The sequence below is a fragment of the Agelaius tricolor genome, unplaced genomic scaffold (assembly GCF_023055355.1).
Source record: "Agelaius tricolor isolate 1412-34295 unplaced genomic scaffold, bAgeTri1.0.p SCAF_13, whole genome shotgun sequence".
NCBI lineage: Eukaryota > Metazoa > Chordata > Aves > Passeriformes > Icteridae > Agelaius > Agelaius tricolor.
In genome coordinates, this window is record NW_027269273.1 from 14745914 (window position 1) to 14767306 (window position 21393).

Genomic DNA, 21393 nt, shown 5'->3' on the forward strand with positions numbered 1-21393 from the left:
TTTGTTTTGTTTGTTTTTTTTTAGACTCGAAGTGAAGCAGCGATGACAGTTTTAAGTGGGCATGTAGTCGTTTGCATATTTGGGGATGTTAAATCTGCTTTGATTGGATTAAGAAATTTAGTGATGCCATTACGAGCCAGCAACTTTCACTACCATGAACTCAAGCACATTGTGTTTGTGGGTTCACTTGAATACCTGAGAAGGGAATGGGAGACACTGCATAACTTCCCCAAGGTTTCAATCTTGCCTGTAAGTTCAAAAGCCATATTATTGATACTTTGTTATTTAGGACACCAGCTGGACAGATTCGTATTGACTTTGATCTTAGGGTTTTTTACTTTTGTCTACTTATAGGCCTGAGGACTTAGATTTTCCCTTTACTGTGTCTATGAAAACAGAGCCCTGTGAGACCTTATTAGATGTTATTTGCTGCAGTGTTTGGTTCCTTATCATCCTCATCGGATGAATTTCAGCTGCTATCAGATGTATTGGCTGTGTTGTGTATTGACCATTCACTGTAGTGCCCTGCATGGAGCTGGTTCTGATGTTGTGATTTCCCTGACAGAATGACAGTAGTTATTTATAATATTATTTATGGTTTGATACCCACAAAACCTTTGAAAAAATTGTTACTCTGTCTACATAATATTTATATGTATTCATAAAGACTTCCTGTGGACTGGCCTGATTTATAAGGAACACTGCCTTGGCATTTCAGTTCAGAGTCCTATATGAAAGTACAGAAAAACCCTGACCCTTCTTAAATCAATGAAAAGCTCCTATTGATCTTGGTAGGCACAGCCACTAAAACTGCAAAAGCCCTTTTTCTCCTATATATCATTTTGATTCACTCATATGACCAAAATGTAGAATCAAGAGCTCCAGGACTAATAAATTAAGTCCCCCAAGCTGGTGATCTTAGGTGATCATAGCTATAAATGACATGTGGGAGCCCATGGTATAAGTGAAAGGAAATGCTCAGCATGTTATATAGTAAAGTTAGTTTAGATATTTTTAAGAATAAAAAATTATAAGTTTACTAGTTCTTAGTAATTTCATTTCAGCAGTTAAAAATAAATAAATCAATGATGGAAGTAACCTTAACTGAATAATTGGGAAAATAGCTATAGAATGAAAGGTCTGTCTTTGCTTTTTGATTAATTCAGACTGTAGGTCTTTGTTACTGTAAATGCAGTTTTAGTGTTAGCCCTTGGCATTTTTCTGTAACCTGATCCAACAGACGGTGTCACAAGATTCTCTGCTGTCACAAAAATGGTGTCAATATCAGATTTGGTCAGTTAATATCCTCCTCTTTCTGCCAATTCCTTTTAATTCCTGTCACTGTGAAGGCTAAAGACTAGAGAATCAGAATTAAATTGATAATACTGTTGAACTATCAAGCAGAATAGAATCCTGCCACTGTTTCCAGTATATAATGTTTATCCATTATTACAATATATTTTTGCACAGTTTTGATTCTGAATTCTGAAGAGGCATAAAATAAATGTACACCAGCTTTACTTTCCCCAGTTTACACCAAAATTCAGAATAGCTTTAGATTAATTTTGACTTGAACAGCTTAAATAGTTAGTTGATGCAACTTTAAAAATACAGAAATTTATAAAGGAATTGTATCTGACATAGTAATCAAGGGTGCTGAAGACCACACAGGCTTCATTCCTGGTACTTCCATTTTTTTTCCAGCCTATCTGGTTCAAAATGGTGATATAAATTTAAAATATCTGATGTAATTATACTAATTTTAAAATGTACTTAAGGGTCTGAGATTATACTTGCAGGAACCTGTTAAAGGGAGGCCACTTTCATACTTCTCTGTGCTTTGGTTCACAAGGTAAAACTTGCTGCTGATATCTGATGGAGATGTGGTTACAGCTGAATATGAAAACATTTGTTCTAGTTTAAAAAAAAAAAGTGTAATTTAAAGTCTGTATTAAAAGATGCCTTTAAGCTCCTGAGTAAACTCTTAAAAAGTAGGCAAATGCCAATTTTAAATATCCTCAGGCAGCCTAAATTCTGTCCCTTTGCATAAAATCATTAGGAGTGAGCCTTTAATTAATTACATGATTGCATATTATTTTTCCCCACAGGAACCCTGCTTCACTTGGTGCACAGTACAGGCACAAAGGGCAGGATTAAGGTGGCTGGAATAATCATATTCTAACTTTGGAGCAGTTTATAATGAAATCATATCTGTTTGATACATACTGCTTTTCACAAGGTTTCGTGCCTCAAATTATTGAAAATTACTTGGAATAATTAAACTGGCAAACACTGAACAAGAATTGACCTCTTCCTTCACTGTGTGCATTTTAAATTTACTTTTGCATCCTGTACTCCCAGTGGAGTTCAGGAGGTATTCACCATGAAGGATCAGGAGATGGAAGACTAGGGTCTTGACTTGATTTTATGAAAATCACTGCATGACACTGGGACAGTTATGTCTCCTCATCATCGGGGTCTTTGGGTACCAATCCATGTCAGGCAGCAGAGTTGAATCTAGTTTCCATTGAAAAAAAAGGAGTATATTTCCTGCATCTTGCAGCCCTGTGATGTAGAGTTAATAATTTGTAACTACAGTTGTGGACTGTTGAATGTGGAAGGCAAGTGTATTTTAAACAAAAAATATCATGTTAAATGTCATATCTCAGCTTTGTTAACTATGAAAAAAATCCGCAGGCTACCACAGCATTTCATTTTAATGATTCCGTTCTCTGATTGAGGATTGTGGAACAGGGAACGTTGCACAAGCTGTGCCCATTAGGATAAAGTCCTGCTTCTGTTTCAAAGGGTTTAATCACACAGCTTTGAAGCTCAGTGTGTTTTCCTTCTAGAAGCACCAAAAGCGTGCTTCGAAAAGGATTAACCTTTTCTGTGTATTGCTTTAGGTAGAAAAAAATAGCTTTGTCCTGATTGCATTTCAAATGTGCAGGACACGTAATGCTTTCCTGTTTAAATTGCTGTTCTTTTGCCCAAGACCATTGTGGCTTGGTAGTAGATAAATAGACATTTAAAACACCCCCCTTGTTATATTCAGAGAGCCAGAGGTTGCCACATGATAGCAGCTTAAATCAAGACAATTTCAAGTCACTGATGAGATGTAGAATGCTGGCATTATTCCTGTTTCTTGTTTGTTAGTAATAGCTTGACTGAGTATTGAGACTGAACCTAAAATGCTGCCATCAGCACCAACTACCCTTTAGATTAGCACACATCTCCTATTCCCTGGCACATAGTTAGACCAGCTTAATGTCAGAGCATAAAAAAGATACTTGTTAAATAATTTCCCAAAGCTCCTTCTCAATCTTTAATTTGTTTTTCTTTTTTTCCCCTCTCCTGCACCCCCCTTTTCTCCTCGCTGTGCCGAAGGGTACGCCATTAAGTCGGGCTGATTTAAGGGCTGTCAACATCAACCTCTGCGACATGTGCGTTATCCTGTCAGCCAATCAGAATAATATTGATGATGCTTCGCTGCAGGACAAGGAATGCATCTTGGCGTCACTCAACATCAAATCTATGCAGTTTGATGACAGCATTGGGGTCTTGCAGGCTAATTCCCAAGGTAAGGACTGCCCTATAATACTTCTCTGCAGTGCCTACAGGGGACAGGACCTGGCAGGAAGAATATCCCTCACTCAGTAATTCAAAGAGCCCTACATCAGCTTGCTTGACAGTTAAACCTGCTGATTGGTATGATGGCTTTTAAAGGGACAGTCACATAGTTTCTCTGCTACATCACAGAGCACATCTTTCAGAGGAAAAATGAATGAACATGAAACTGGCATTTTTTCACATTTTAAAATTTTCCTAGATAATGTATAAAAACGTCGTTTTCTCACTGTGGCTTTCTTTACAGGGTGAGTTGCTGTTATATAACCAGTGATAACTTGCAGTTATTCTTTGGAATACCTGAATTCTATCTAACAAAATTTCTTTTTATGTAAAACACATTGAAACTACAGAGAAAATGCAAGTTTTAATAACACAAGCCAAAAAGTAAAATAAAAAGAACAAGAACTTTTTATTTTCTTTACAGCTTTTGCGCCTTCTTGCTCAAGAAGCCACAGAGAATTAACTCAAAGCTGATTTCTTCCCATGGTTTGACATGCACTCATCCCATTTAAGAACATTGAACAAAATCTTTCAATCTTTCCTGAGAGTAGGGGACTGATTCATAGGTTGCCAAAGGCTATTTTACACCATCTGTGCCGGTGCAAAGCAGCTGCAAAGCAGTCATAAGCACCCTGGCAAAGACCATCAGTGTAAAAACAATCATCTTCCCATCCCTGAAGGGTCCTGCAGCTTATGCAGCTGAAGTCCTACCTTTGATAAACCTATTAAGTGCAGCAGTAAATATTCCCTCTGGATCTAGTTCTGCTGCAAATGTAGGTGGAAAGGATTGTGCTTTGGTCTGCAGTTTCCCCATGAGCCTGATCTAGACATAGTTTTCCCTCAAGGACTGTGAGAACTAAGATTAAGTTCAGATTTTCCTCTTTACACTCTAATGAGGAAATAGGAATTATATGCCAAAAATCAGAGGTTACAATGTAACTTCTTGAATATAGAAACTTGAACATTCTTTCTTACAATGTTTTCTTCTAAGAAAATTCTTTCTTAGAATCAGCAATAAAATAGTGGAATTCAGTACTGGAATTAAGTTGTACCAGGAAGCTAAAAGTTTGAACTTTTCAAAGTCAAATTGGACAGTTTTCTGGATAAGAAGTAGATTTAGAGAAGAAAAGGAAGAAACTGATTGTTTTCAATCCCGTGAATGTTGAAAGTTTCAAATCTGTGGTCTGGAAATAACACAACCCCAAATATTTTAGAGTTCTTTCTTCACAAATTTGTGAGGCCAACTTGCTCACACTCTGATAGCTTGTAGTCATGAGTAGGAAACTCATTGCAGAAGTGGAAGACATGCACAGAGCTTCCTTGTTTTGGTGGTTTAGCCCTGGGATCTGAAATTCTGTATCTCAAAACTAAATCTGTACTTCCACTACCAGGCTAATGGTTATTTGTCAAATCTCTCTCAGTCTCCTGTCACACACATAATTAAAATAATCAAGAATCTCTTCTTGAGCACAAACAGTCTGAGAGAATTTTCTATCTTTGCTTAGAAGTTAGAGACATTTCCAGCACTTGACTGTTATATTTTACCTCTGGGAGTACACAGGGTCACACCATCCCTCAGTGAGGATAGAGAAACCTGTCAATATCCAGTCTTGTGCACCACATGAACACCTGTCATTTTTTACTCTCCATCCTTGGAGGGATTCAAGGACCTGACTGTATAAAGCTCAAAGAAGCTGATCTGACCTCACAGTTGACCCTGCTTAGAGCAGGAAATAAGACCAGAGACCCTCCAATGTCCTTTCCAGACTGAATTGTGCTGTGACTCTCTAATATCCAGGTTGCTGCTGCAGCAATAGCCCCTGTAGGTCAGGAAGTGTTCACTGGCCATAGTCCAAATCCCTTTAGCCCTTTTAAATGTTGCTGATTCAGAGAAGCAGAGGAGCAATAGGTGAGCACATTTTTAGAAATTTTTGACATTTCTTCAGGTAAATACCGGGCTGCATGTTAAAAAATTAAAGGTGACTCTTTCCATAGCTGTTCTGGGGAAACAGGGCATAACATTAGGCAGGTAACCAGCAGCCTGTTTTAATTGGAAGGACTGAATGAGGAGGGGTTCTTGCAAGCCCAGTTGCTTCAGAAAACAATTATCTTCACAGTAAATTCTCTGTTTATGAAATCCACAACTCCTGAATTGGTTCTGCTCCTTTCAGTACCATAAATTTTCATGAAAGACCTTGAATAAAATGATTAGACTGTCAGAAGAAGTTAGCATCAGTGGATAGCACAAACTTTACTGGAAATTATATGCAATGTGACATTTTTGTTTCTGAAATGCAGCTTTAACATACGGTAGACACAACTATCATGACAATTACATAAAGTAGGTGATTCAACTTTTGCTGGTTAAGAAGCAGCATATAAGAACAAACTCACAGATTCTTGCCAGCAATTAAGTACCTTTATTTATAGAGCAAGTTGTCATTTTACATTTGTGTATTGCTTGCCTGAGTTTTTCTAGATCTTAATGCATGATTTTGAGTTAAGACTTCCTCATCAATATCACGCTTGGATCTTCTGTGTTATTCTTTTATGTTACTTTTGTTACTGATCATCAGAAACACTGACATTAGAAAATATGGAGGTGTGGCAGAAGGTCAGTTGCCCTGTGACAGGATGTTGAAAAGAGAAGAAATAAAACAAAAATATGTGAGCAGTCTAAGAAATGTATGTGGTGAGCTGCAAGATTTTTGTGAGGAATTTAGCAGTATGACCTTACCCTTGCTATTCTGGGTAAATAAATAGTATTTCATACGTATAATTATGTAGTCAGTAAGCGATGGAATCTCATATGAAAACCTGATATATAATTCATGTTTACATTTCTGAAAAAAATGCAGTCATTTAATTGATAAGTTACTGAATATACAAGGTTCTTTCTAGTTTGTATCTGTGATTGTTTAATTTCAGCTTTAGGCAAAAGGTGACACCAGTACAAGAAGGGTGCCATAAAACCAGGATGTGAATTTATTTAACCATCAGATAAGCCATAATTGTTGGCAAGTGTTGAAGTACAGGCCTGTGTCTATAACTCCTTTGCTTTAAGTTGGTAGCAGGAAGAGAATCCACACATTTTGGGATTTCATTCCCTTTTTCTTAGTGCTTCATCCTCATCACCTGCTTTAACACCAAAGTCACTCTCAGTCCTAGGCATATAAAAATGTATGTCTGTATCCATCCAAACATGCCCTTTCCAGCCAGGGATGTAGCTTTGAAACAACCCAGGTGCAATCTGAGAGGAAGGATCTTGTAGAAGAAGCAAGTTGGTGGACACATGACAGCATACTTTGCTGAAAGGGAAATTTCTATAACAATAGGGCTAGCAATTCCCAATGGATTAAGTTAACTGCTGAAAAATCAGCTCTGAATTGATCTGGTTTGCATCAACAAAGGATTTTCTGACTACTAGTGCAAGATGAACTTAAAACACACACAGCAATTCTCATACAGAATTGAAGACTTGATAGTACTTCCCTATGGTGTTATCATATCCCCAGGTTTTCGAACTGGTTGACAGTAATTATCAATTATCTGGACCTTCTATAAGTAGTGCAGCAACATTTTTGTCCTCTGGCTTGCCCATCTTGGATTGTAACTGATCCTGCCAGAATCGCATCTCATCTAAGCACAGTGCTCTGCCTCGATCTTCCACAGAAGAAAAATCCAACTCAAAGTTCCAAGACACAGGGAAAAAAATAATAATCTGGACCAGAGCTACAAATGACCTAGCATATCCAGAGGGGATGGCAGCAAACTATCTAAGTTGTCAAATCTATGTTCATCATCAGCTGTCTGGCAACATACGACCAGATGCATGGCTACACAGAACTGCGTGTGCAAACAACCTGTCTTCCCTAGGAAGAAAAGCTTACTAACAGTTTTGAAAGGATTTTCTGGTCTCCTTTACATAAAATATGTACTTCTACTCAAAAAGAAAAGAAGTTCTTTTAAATTAAACCTGTACTGTTGGAAGTTCTCACGTTGAAAGTGTTCTCAGGGCTGTCTGCATTGATCGTTTCAAAGCTGACTGGGCAGCTCTGTAGGCTTGCTAGAGGTTAGGGCTGCAGACTCTAATGTCTGAAAATGAGCTTTTGGAAATCATCCAGGCAGTTCATTGCCTTTGGGAGACCTAGAACCTAGATTCCAAGGACAGAAAGGCCAAAGTGTATCCCACTGAAGCTGCAGCACACTATTGTTTCATTAAGATATCTCAGATTTTGAAGTACAAAATTCTGTCTTGGCCCAGCTCTTCACAAAATTATTTATAAACTCAACCTTATTTTTGACAAGGAAGCCCTGTGTTTGTCTTGATTACCTCTTAGAGATCTTGACTGATTTTCTTCCTAGAAAGATCTGTACGGAGTTGTGTGTTTGTGTTGGATAAAATGGTCACCCCTGGGTACTGGAGATTGGTTTTTATTGTCCTTTCTGTTTCTCATTCTGTTTCCTCAAACAGAAATTAAGATTATTTCATCAAGAATTATTTTGGAGAGCAGACCAGAGAATATTAGATCCATCGTCATAACATGTGCTCCTCAGTCATAACATTTTTCCAAAGCACCCAGGAGGACTGGATGTGTGATGGGTTCTGCCTTGGCTGTTAAGTTGGGAGACCTCCAGTAATTTTCCTTTCCTTCATTTTGTTGACATTTCCATCCTTTCTTCTTCAAGTATCATCCATTGACTATTCCTATTTAGTTTTTCATGCTTCTTGTTTTTTTCTTAGAGTCCTACTTTGTGGGGATTTTACTTCTTACTTTATCCACCAGATGAACATGGCCCGACACAAAATATTTATCTTCAGTTGTAACTAAAGCTGCTATTTGGCTTTCTTCCCAAAACCCAGAAAGACAATTATACCTAACTGTTTAGAGATTTATAAATACTGTACCAGAGTAGCCTCTGGGTAGTAACTTTAGATATCCAACTCAATAATTTTCTTTTATTGGATAGTGATTTAGAGCTTATTTTGAGTCCTATATAGTAAGAGCAGTACATTTCATTAAAAAACACTTACTAAACAATAAAGAAAAGTGATCTTATAGCTCCAAGCAGGTCTAAAGTACAGAAAGGGGAGGCTGTATAGTAACATTTTGTCCATAGACATTCTAAGACAGATCACAGTACAGCAGTGTAGATGTATTTCAGCAAAGTAACAATTGCAGCTGTTTTCTGAATGACTTCAACTTATAAGAATTTTCCCTAGGAACACTATTTCAACACATGAGAGATCTTTTTAGGGCCCTCATTTACAGTTCTCATAATAGATCCTCCAACAAGAGAGAATAAAGAGAAAAACATGAAGATTGGATGAACTCCTGGGTAATACATTTCATACATCATGGCAGGATTATTCTGGGGAAAATCCTATAAAATCAAGTAAACATACTCAGAATTTTACACACTGACTTCCAAGTGTAACAAATTGCACAAGGTAAAATAGCCCTGTACAAGTTTCATTTCATTTGATCCAGTTCCTTTAAAAATCACTTATGACTTCATTGTCATCTTTTGTTGGAGCTGTCTTAAACTTTGATTAAAAGGACAGAAACAGCCAGAGTTTCTTTAGACTTATTTCACAATCGGATAACTAATTCTTGTATCATTGCAAAGTTTTATGAACTTAGTCTCACAATTTGCTGCAAGAAATTCATTAATAAAATGAATTTGAGATCTGCTTTCCATTGTGATTGCAGATAATATATTATTTTCCACCTCTACCAATCAATAAACCTTGATTGCTTTATTCCTGAAGTGTTAGAAAAAGGCAGAAAAACCCTATTATTGGGATTGAAAATGAGAGAAAATTCTTAAATAAGGGGAAAGGATAAATACTGTCTGAAGTGCTTTGTTAGCAATGGTTTTTGCCCTTCCTTGGAGATAACTGTATTTTAATGCTGCTAGAGAAAACTCTTTATAAATTCAAAGCAATAGTTTTATTCCTGAAGGAGAGGGGGTTTAGTGAATGTTGAATCTTATATCTTTTATTTTATAGTCATAAGGTTCAAAGTTAATATTTCAGAATATAGGCTTGGATAATCATAGATGAAGTTAATTTTTAGGTTTTTATGGAATTCAATATTCTGTGGCAACTCCAGCACTGTTTCCTATGTTTAATTTGTTATATTTAATAAAAACGTAGGAATAAAGAATCTTGCTTTTTTAATGCAGAAAATCAAACTCTATTTAGCTGCACTAAATAATTGCAGAATTTAAGGAGCTACTTTACCTCTTTAGAAGGCTTATAAGTAAAGGTAGAATGTTAAATGTAGATGTAATATTAAAAATAAATAAGTGAATAGTGGTGGCAGAAAGTGAAAGATTTGGGGTAGTTTTTAAAAGTGAGCTATGACATTAGCTTTATTCTTTTCACCCCTTCTATTCCTGTGTGTCTTTGTATATCAATGTCTTTTAGACTGCAGAATGCTTGTTATACTTAAACTAGCTCATAATTACCTAATTCATACAGATGTTTTGAAAGATACTCTCCAAGACAGTATCAATCCTCCAGTCACATTTTCAAAAATGTTTTTTTACATTAACATCAGGGTTATTGGCTTGCAGGATTGATAGTTTAGTGTAGGAGTTAGCACCTGATTAAAGATGTTTTTACACTGGTTCTGAATGTTCCTTTTGTTAGCATCAGTTGTTGCAATAATAGTAATAATCCAATTAACAAAATTTTCTACTTGGTTGAGTGATTATTTTTTAGCTAACTGAATTTTAGGTGGTTGTAGTTTGATTTCATTAGCCCTCTCTAAAACAAAGGCTGACCATCCTAATTAATGAAGTTAATAACTGAAAAATGAGATAAGGACCAGACATGTCCCATATCACTATTTACGCACAAAAAATAGCCCAATTTTTGAAGATCAGGTCTCTGTGATAAATAACTCAGTATTACCTTTTTGCAACATGCACATAATTTCTTATCCTGCTGAACTAGATGGATCAGTTGATAGCTGTTATTTATTTTATGGTAGCACACTGGAGCTCTAGATGGAATTAAGAGCTTGTTGTCATAGTCCTGATATATACAAGAATAAAATATGGCCTTTGCCCTGGCAAGTTTATAATCTGATGCCTTGCTTGTTCCAAAACTTATGTGCTCAATGTTATACAGGTTAATAAATCTCTGACTTCAATGAAACTGTCCACCTGTGTAAAGTTAGATTATGTGCAGGTCTTTGCAAGATTTGGACTTAAATAAACTAAAGAGTCTGTGTGGGAGAGAGGCTTTTCACTTAACTTTTTTTCCTGTGCTGTAAGAAACCAGCTCTGTGAGGACCTTGCTAGGCTTCCAGTCTTCACATGAAACCCTTGACAGGAAGGATCCCTTGCAGCATCTCTCACATTTTTGGTACCTTTCCTTGCAGCTGGACACCAGTGTTGCCTGCTGGAATTACACACACAAAGTAGTTCCCCACCTCTCTCAAAGTTCTCATGGAAAGAGAGAAAAACTATTAAGAAAAGAGGGTTTTCAATTTTATTGCTTATAAAACACTAAAAATGTGTTGGATGAATGACTGGAGAGACATATTCCTTTGATACAATTTTCTCTGGTTTTGAGAAATACTGTAAGGTCCTAGCCCAAATACCTTTCAGTTTTCACAATTGCTTCTTCCTCTTCTGCTTTAAGATATCTTCTGCTTCAGCCAGAGAAAAATAAAACAGGATGAAGGAGGTAGATAATACAGTACATCAAATATGTGATCTCATACTTAAACTATATTTAAGCATCCCAAAACTGTTATAAATTTATGGTAACTCAAATTTATTATTATTTGCTATTCAACATCTTGAAAGCAAACCCCCTATTATGGAGGTGTACTATTTTGTGCATTTCTGATGCTGAGGAATAAAAAAACACACTCTTTTTATGAGCATTAATTATACACCAGGCAAGGAAGCAATTGCCTCTATGTTATGAAATATTAAATCAAAATGCTTCCTGTTCCCAGATGTCCCAGAGATAAATACAGCAGTATTTTGAAGCCCCACTCGGAGCTGTTTTCCTTGCAAATTTATAGTTTTGTCTCCATTTTCAGAAAACCCTGTTTTATGTGAAGTATAGCACTCTTGGTAGTTTTTAAGGAGCAAACTCCTCTGGAGTTGCCTATGTAGGCAACAACTCTTATGTAGATTGCACACAAGGGATCTGAAGCTGAAAGGCTCCTTTAAGATGACAAATGGGTTGAAAGTGTTATTGTCTTTGATTGCATGCCTTACATCATCTGTATGTAGGAATAAGAGAGCTATACTTTATCTTTAGCCATTTTATAAATATTTAAGTCCTTAGAGTTGCCTAAAGATATTAAAGCATATTTTACAGTAGTTGGAATATAAATATTATATATAGCACAAGATACCAAAGTAGTTTAATGAATTCATAATTTTCTGTTCACTTTTATTGGAATGTGTTTTATGTTCCAAAACTTCCATTTAAAGAATAAGAGACCATTCTGCTCCCTGACAAGATGTGAGCTGATAGTGAGCGTTATCAAGGTTCCCTTAAATGGTGATATGAGGCTGCAATTAGCAAGACAAAAGGCCACATGAGTATTAGAATGTACTGCACCCACCTCTGTGTTTTAACTTTTAAAAAAACTATTTTTAAGAAACCATATGTAAGTATTTAAAAAACTGTAAGGTGTTTTGCATCTCCCTCTGTGTATTTTCTAAAAGTTCTTAATTGCATAAGAAGATGTGTATCTAGATCCAATTATACTGAGGAAAATTTTTAAAATTTGAAGTTAATTTTCAAAGATAACCAATCACAAAAATTTTATGACATGAAATGTGTAAAAGGTCTGTGTTTCATGGCTTTGAATACATTGTATGTTGTTGTTATAATCCTAAATCTTTCAAGTACCCATCAAATATAAAAAATTCTTTTTAATATTTCACAGTTTAACTATTTCCCAGTAGGAGTCCATGCTGGGTAATGCTTGCTAATTACCCACAACAAAAGTAGACACACAATGCTGGTAAATTACCTGACCCTTTGCATTTTAATGAGACAACAAGGATTTCATGAAGTGATGTTGTTTCAGTGGTTAATGGTGTCAGCAATGTTGTAATTGTAGGCTGAGGCACATTAGCTGCACAACCACATGTACGAAGGGTTTCTCTCAACAGGCCCTTTGGAGAATAGAATAGGGCATTATCATTAAGCCTATGTCATTTGCATGCTGCTAATCACTTACTTTATTATCTTGTGTATCCATTGTCTTTCTTTAATTGCTCTTTAAATGAAAATTAAAAATAGTTCCAGTGCCCACGATACTTGTGATAGCATCTTGATTATGAAGATAACTTCAAGAAAATGGAGCATATAGATAATATATTGCAGGAATACAAGATAGTTTGAAAGTAATGTACCACAGCAGGCAGCCTCATGAGCATAATTCTGGTGTCTTTCTTTGCTTCACTACGTATTGTTTGCTTAATAAATGGTTATTTATATTCATAAAGGTGATGGGGTTTTTCTAGAGATCAATGTCACTGGTTTTGCTTTACTGTGGAAGAAGATACAAAGCATCAGTATCTAGCAGGCTTTACCTGTCTAATACCAATACAGGAGAAAGCTGGATTTTTGTTCTTTCTAGTTAAATCCTAGCTTGTGATCTCCAAAGCAGAAAAGCAGAATCTATCACCTGCTAGTGATTTGCAGAACTTTGACAGCCTTAGATAAAATTTATAAAATTTTTGGCATTTTGTTTTCAAGAAAGACCTCTTGATTTAAGTTTGACATGATTAAATATGAGACAGCCCAGACTTTCCATAATAAGCATTTTCTGAAAGATTGCTAGCTTCTGGTTATCAAGAACCTGCTAGTTCTTTCAGCATCTGCAGGAAAGGATATTCAGGCTAACTTGAGGCACAGCCTTTGTTGGAGAATCAATACTGCTGTGCTTGCTCCTGATAATACATTATTTTTGCAGCTTTTCAACATCTGAGCAAAACAGAGCTGAAAAGTAAATTATTAATTTTGTAAATGGTGTGGTAGGAGTTTTTGTTGAAGAAAGTTCTGAACTAGTTCTTGTAATTTATTTCTATTCAACACAGCCAAATAAGTTTCTGGCTAATGGAATTTTTGTAGTGGCTTATTTAGAGACAGGATTAAGACCTTACAAAATGTCTGTAATGTCATAGCAATATTTGATCTTTTGCAAACTTTCCTTAGAACTTTGAATCAGATCCTGTGGAAGTATAATGGAGATTCCACCTTTCATGTTGATTTGAAGTTTGGTTGCTTGCTTAAATTTTTTATTCAACTTTAATTGTCAAATACTCTAAATACTAATTTAGGAGCATGGTTACTGGTTATTAGTGAGAGGGAAGGTATCCCTACAATGTTTACAGTATATATATTTTCTGTAAGTTTGACAGAGTTTTTTCTTAAACGCATGGACAGGCTGGTAGTGTGTAGACAGGCTAGTACACCCATGTAGGGGTTCCTGCTTCAAAGTTCCTGCCAGTCTGCTTGTTCTGTGACTTAGTAATGCATCTCCAAGTGAGGGCAAAGACAGGCAGGCATTTTTGAAACAGCTCCTCTAAAAAAAAGAACAAGAGACTGAAATCAGGCAGTGTAGTGTGAGGCCTGAGAAAATGTTACTTATTTGTTTAATCGATTAATTAATAGGACTAACAGCTCTGCAGTTACATTCTTAAGTCATTAGCCACAAGTGTGAGCTTGCTCAAAAATAGTTTATGCTCTAAAGAAAATCAGATTCAGAACAGGGGCTTGGCCATTTTGTTTAGCATATTCAGTGGTGTGTTTTAGAAATTGTGTATATCTGTTGTAAATCCTCAAAAATTTGCAAATTGTTACTATTCTAACTTCTAATTAAATATCTGGTTCTTTAGTGGCAATGTAAGCTCATCTGTCTGGACCTATCTTCCATTTTCAGTGGAAGATCTAGACTGAATTATATAGACAGAGTGCTTCAAAAAATTTGGACTGAGTCTAGATATTTTTAATGGCAACTTGCTCACATGTCACATGTAAATCAGCCTTTACAACTTATCTGCAGATTTATATTTTAGGTTGGCCCAAAATCACCACTTCTTAAACTACTTCACTAGCAACAAAAGCCCACATTGCAACTTGAAGATTTATTCTCAGAATCCTATCAAATAATAATAAATAGACTAAAGACTCTCAGAAATATTCAGAATGCCTAATTGAAAGGAAAGCTATTTCCACTGATATTGGTACTAATGAAATGAAAACAAGGAAGAAAACATTTTATTTTTTATCAACCCATTTAACTCTATACTAAGCAATAATGAATAGGAAAGTTAATGTATTAAGTACTTGTAGAGATTAAAGTAGTGTTTAGATTCATGGATGATAATAAGTAGGCAGAGCTGAAAACCAAAAAACCACAATAAACCAAACCAACACAAATAAAACCCTACAAAAAACTGCTGGAAGTTTTCAGGATGTCTGTACTGTGACTGGATACTGTAGTATACATTTTATGATTGCCATTTAATTTTCACTACTTAAAGAATACCACATTATATTTTACTGTTATCACTGTCTTTACCAGCTTGTTTGCTAGTTTAATGGGTTTTGAATCCCATATAAATAAAATAAATAAGGAGATGGTGTAGAGACACTTCGGCAGATGCTTCTTTAAATACAAAAGACTGAGCTGTCAGAGGTAAGGAAAACTCTTATAGATTTTAGAAAAAACTCTGATAAAATAATGAGTCATTCTGTCATGATAAGGAATTAATTTTCTTTTTAAGATTAATGTTTGTAAGAGGAGAAAGACAGTGAGCCAAAACAGTGCAGACTTAGCAACAGAATTTTCTCTTAAGAGCAGACTTTACCTCACTGGTTTTCTGAATACTTTCCTTTTTTCTTGATATATTTGAGCAAATCACCTCTTTATTTACACTGCTGACTGTATGCTTTGGATATGGCCATCAGAGGCATGAGCTGCTCTCTGAACTCTTGATTCTGACTGAAGCAGGGGTTTCCACATTCTACAGATGGGGTGAACCCAGTGGCACCAGTGGTATCACTGCTGCTCTTCAGGCAGTTTTACTGACACAACCTTAGGCACTATCAGTAGCTAATATATTGCTACTGGTACAGCGTTCAAGAATATTCAATTAGAAAGCTACTTCAGATTCCTCCTGATTCCACAGCTGTGCAGTTTGTATTTGGATTTTTTTAAATGGTGAAGAAAAAAGAAGTAGAAAGAAGAGGTTGTGATTTCTGGTGCTTTCCAAGGGGAAGTTGGTTGAGTTGGTGTTATATAGACTGGTATAGTTAAAATCAACCTGATACTCATTTTCACACATGATATCTACAAAGATGTCTTTAACAGACATGCTACTCTGAAGTCGTGTGCTACAAAAGGCAGTATTTCAATGACAAAGGGCATGACTGGGATTTTTTTTCCCTATTTATGATGTTCAATTTGGAGTACTGGTAAAAAGTTTCAGCTTGCAGAAAACCTTTGTAGTGGCATGCTGAAAGCTTGAGTGCCAGAATTAAATTCCATGTTAAAACCTCTTTTAAAGAGAATATATCCACACATGAACACAGGATCCATGCTCCTTCACTATGAGTATTTAATAAAGCCCTGACATTTTTAATTTTTTTTTTTTTTTTAAATCACCTGCCTACTGGCACTTGACTATTTGCATAAGACAACCTGTCCACTAAAAGCTTCCCTAGGATTTGGTGAAATCTGGCAGGACGGGACATGTGCACAATGGGCTCTCTAGTCAGCAGGCTTTGAGAAGTTGCATTTTGCAATATAGAGCGATATAGAAGAGGAGCTTTTGTATACTTGCAAATAGATTAGACTGCAGGAAATATGCAGGAGGGCCTATGAAGCATACCTGCCAGATAAATTAGAGGTGGTCTTGATCTGAGTCCAACCTGTCTCAAAGCTCAACTCTGGGAATTCAGTTCAGATTTCTTTGATAAAATGGGGCTATAGCCTTCACAGTTCAATCTTTGATCCCCAAGACAGCCTTGAATGTGGGATTTTAGTTTTGACACAGCCTGTAGAGAAATTAATGATGTTTTACCATAGGTTTCCAGCTCAGTTCCAGCTTGAGTAATTTGCAAGTCTGCTGGCACTATTTAGCCCTCACAGACCATGAAGTCGACCGTAAGTAAGTCCAAGTTGATGGAAAATCAATATTGCTAGAACAGAGTGACAGATGTTGATTATCATAAAATGTCTGTTTAAGCATTTTGTATGTATCCATTTCCTTACTGCAAACACCTGAATTTTTTGTAGAAGTTACAAAGTAATTGTACTTAAAGATGTGGACTCGTCTGCTAAAGAAATTTTCAGAATACATATTCCAAAAAAGGCTGCTGTCGTTATTACTGTTGCTGCTCAGGGGAGCTATTCAGATGCCTCATTTATTGGAGCTTAATAGATTAAACGTCCAAATTGAGTCTCATGATATAAACCTAATCAAATTCTAATCTACATAATTTTCCCATAAGCAGCAATGGGAAATTTGTTTAATTTATGTTTCAGTAGTTGCCAATCAGATGTTGGACAACACTGTTACTTTTATTTTTCAAATATTTGAATTGATTACTTGTTATAATATCTGTCTTTACTCTTCCTTTACACTAAGGAAAAATTCACTTTTTTTGATATAATGACTTAATGTAGAGTCTTGTCTTACATGCCAATATATCATTTTTAGTGGTGAGTTTTCCATTTTGTTTCTAGTTATTGAATACCTGTCTCTCTAAAATAGGTAATGTAGCTTAATTTATTTGATAATTTTTATTCAGCATATTTATTTTTGCCTGAGGTCTAAATATGCAGAGCTGACTAATGATTAAACTGAAAGGAGTTTGGCATTGTTATATACTACATCATTTTAGCTGCAAACCTGTGCTACAGTTAGATGCTACTAACTTTGTGCCCTAGAAGCACCTAGTGTAGAAAACTATTAAATAGTAAATGAAGAGTAGGAACAATTAAAAAATAAAATTTATAAAAAAGTAGCTAAAAAGGGGAAATTTAATTTTGCTTACTGCATAGAGAAATAGAGTTTCCATTCAGGCTGACTTGAGGGAAGTGCTATGGCTAGCAACTACGTATTATCTTGCTTAAAGTGAGAAAAATAGGAAGAAGTGAACATTAAGGCTGTGCTCTGCAAAGTATTAGTAAAGAAAGCCCATTTGTTTTGGTAGTTTTGGGTTGTGTAAGCTTGTGGTGAACCTTGCAGAGTTAGGGTTTGGGTAATTACCACATAAGATTTTGTGAAGGGAAAAAGATTACTACAAAGCCAACAAGAACAAAACCTAGGCAGTTTCAGGTGGACTTTGTTTTTTGGGGTGTGTATAACAGTGAAACTCAAAATGGCACTGAAACTGGGAAGAGATTTATATAAGTACCTGTTAACAGACCCCTCTAAGTTATACATTATTCTGCCCTAGGCTTAAAATATTACACTTTTCTAATATATTATGCTGTTCACAATTGAAATGGAATCAGTGTGGTGTGATTCAATGCTAGACCTCAAGATGATGAAACTCCAATCCTTCTCTTGATCTTTGTTTTTACAGCTTAATCCTACCTTGTTAGAGCAGCCCAAGAACCAGCAGGCCTATAAATCATTTACACTTTCAGCACAGGGGGCCACTAACTCATCCAGGAATGGATCTCACACTCTGGGGAGCAGAAACTAGCATTGAACCCGCTGGCCTGTGCTTCCATTAGAGCTTTGATTTGGATATTTTTACTGGAGGTTTCTGTAATTCAGCAGAAAGTGAGCAAAGGGAAATTAGAGAAGAGCACTCTCTTGGCAGAAAGTGGCAGCTGGTTCTGTGTGACATTGTCTCTCAGAGTTCAAAGCTCGAGTGTTGTTCCATTCCCAAAGCATTGGAGGGTTGCTAAAGTTGAGAAAGGTGTCCTTCTTCAGCCTCTACCTTCTGTAGATTTACCTTGGCCTATATTTGGGCCTGGAGCATCTCTGAAGATGCTCTCTCTCTCTGAGAGAGCTGGGAGCTTGTGTAGTCACATCCGGCCTCCCACATTCCTCTCCTTTTCCAGAGCTTTAGCGATAATCTCCAGGAGATTATTGGATATTCAGCACAAATCACAGTAAAACTCAGAACTGAAGCCAGAATTTAGGATTTCCAGGTTCTCAGGCTGAACTACAGCTCTCTGTCTCAGACCCCATGAGACACTGAAGCTAGAATTGTTTCTAAATTGAATGGCTGTAACAGATTCCCATGAATGTCAGCAGCTCTTTAGCTGCATGACTGCTGCTGAACTTTCCAGGTATACCCAAGGGCTGTACTTTGGAGAATAACAGGTATAGTCTATCATTCAATTGAATTCACAGGAATATTAATGACATTGTCAGCAAACAGTAGCAAAGGGATACAACTGTGAGGTCCTTTCTGAGAATTATTTCTTTTTGGCTGCCTCTGCTTAATGAAAATACTTGTCCCATATTTCTGCATGATAACCTGTCGAGGGTGTGTTTGGCAGTTCACCACTTATGTCTTATTCATATATGCTCAAAATATTATTGTTGTCTCATATTCTTTAGGTTAAACAGAGGTAGCTGGATGTACATGTGCTTTTTAAATTATATTTGAGGACTTTTTAGCATATATCACCCAGTGAATGCCATGACATCTTTCCCCAAAATAGCATTATTTAAAGGGTGCTATCAATTTACAAGGTGTTTTAATAACAAGGCCACAGCCTTTAGGTCTGTCAAGTGGATTTTCATTTTGGGATAATGCCTTCTGCCTGCAGAGAATTCCAGTTTAGTAAAATGTATATCTTTGAAAAGGAAGGGAGGAAAAGAAGAAAGGGGCAGAGAAAAAGGGGAAAAGAATCATAAAGGATCCATTATGGTCCTTAAGAACAGAGTATATCTTATAAATGTAGCATAAAATCCATTTTTGTGAATATGCCCATCTGGATCTTGGTGGAGTCAGTGGAACAGAAGCAGTGCACATCCACAAGACAAATTTCCCTCTACATTAAAACCCCAGTGAACCTTTATCAGTCCCCTCAGAAAACTCTAAGAATATATTTACTGCTATGAAGAGCAAACTTTCCTGCATTTTGTGGGACATTACTCAATTAAGTGACCTGCAAAGAAACAAAAATTAGTGGCTTATGGCCAGCACAGTCAGCAGATCATTTGGCCATCAGGCCAGTTGCTCACACATAAGCAGAGCAAAATTGGTGGTTCTTTCAGTGGAAGAAAAGGCATGTTTTACCATGACAGCATTCTTTAATTTTGAACTTCATCACAGTGCCACTGTGGATCTCAGAATACCTGCATGTTACTGCTGAGACACAGTTAGTGCCTCCCTGGGAGGACCACGGGTCAGCTGGCTCAAGAGGCACAGAGCTCATCATCCTAGTGCTGCTCATCCCTTTGTTGGTGGTATTTTGTTAGGGACAGTGAGGTTTCATAGCCACCTGGTCATGCTGAGCTCAGAGCAGGAGAGCACTTGCATCTCCTGGTAAAAAGAGCTCGCCTGCTATTACCGAGGAAATTTCCCCTGTGTTCTCTTTCCACAAAGGTGAGAACATCTTTAAGACTTAGATCTTTGCTTCTGATGTAATTGATTGGTTTTTGCCTACTTCTGTGAGCAGTAGTACCTTAGAGGGAGCTGGGAAATGCTCTTTGCTCAAAGCCAAGACGTTGAACCATCAGCTTTCTGCAGAGAAGTGCTGGAGGCTCAAACTCCTTCAGAGCAGGCAGCTGAGGAGAGACATGGGAGTCCCTGCCTGTCAGGGAGGGATGCTGCTGCCAGGAGAGAAGCAGTGACTGCTGACTGCCAGGCCTTACTGATTTGGAGTATGTCAGGAGCCCAAAACCTGTGTTCCTCTCAGAGCTGTGATATTCTTAATCCACTGCTTGGCAGTATCTTGTTTCAGAGACAGAGAGGGGTAGTCTGCCTCCTATTGAAGCTTCCTCAGTTTGATAAGGGAGACCTCATTGCTCTCTCCACCTACCTGGAAGGAGGTGGCAGTGAGCTGGGAGCTGGTCTCTTCTCCCTGGTTACAAGTGAAAGGACAAAAGGAAATGGACTCAAGATATGCCAAGAGAGGTTTAGATTGGGTATTAGTGAAAATTTCTTCACTGTAAGGGTTGTCAAGCATTGGAACAACATTTCCTGGCTGCCCAGGGAAGTGCTGGAGTCACCATCCCTGGAGGTGTTTAGGAGACATTTAGATGTGACACTTAGTGACGTGGTTTAGTGGCGAACTTGGTAGTGCTGGGTTAGTGTTTGGACTTGATTTTAAAGGACTCTTCAGACCTAAATGATTCTATAACTCTATGTTGAAGTGATTATCACTATAGCCAGTGGTGGTGGGTTGACTGTGACTGACAACTAAGTTTCACAGTGAGAAAAAGTTCATGGCCTGAGGTAAAGCCAGTGAACCACTCTCCCAGTACAGCAGTTTAGTACCAGCTGCAGTGACTGCTGGAACTGATATGATTTTGCCTTACCTCCTAATTGTGGGCAAAGAGAATTACCTTCTCCAGAAGTCTCCCCACTGTCACTGCTTTTCCTTCCACAGGCACCGTGCTCAGACTTGCACAGGCATGTGAGTTTTACTGCAGAGGTTGCTCTGGTTAAGCAATTGTAGCCAGAGCTCCCCCAGTTGTTTGCAGAACAAGGAGATACTGTGTTTGTAAGATCACAACTATCAGCCCTGTTTTACGATTTTTATGAGCATTAATGGAACAAGGTTTGGGGACTGA

The 21393-nt window shown here is 37.1% G+C and overlaps 1 protein-coding gene across 26 annotated transcripts in view; it reads left to right on the forward strand.

Annotated features, from left to right (window-relative positions):
* KCNMA1 (potassium calcium-activated channel subfamily M alpha 1) overlaps positions 1–21393 on the forward strand; it is a 415833-nt gene that overhangs the window by 362341 nt on the left and 32099 nt on the right. For all 26 annotated transcript variants that reach the window (XM_071438814.1, XM_071438813.1, XM_071438807.1 and 23 more), the window contains 2 exons: positions 25–249; positions 3388–3580. In XM_071438814.1, coding sequence (XP_071294915.1) covers positions 25–249; positions 3388–3580 — 418 coding nt within the window. The remainder of the gene's footprint in view (positions 1–24; positions 250–3387; positions 3581–21393) is intronic.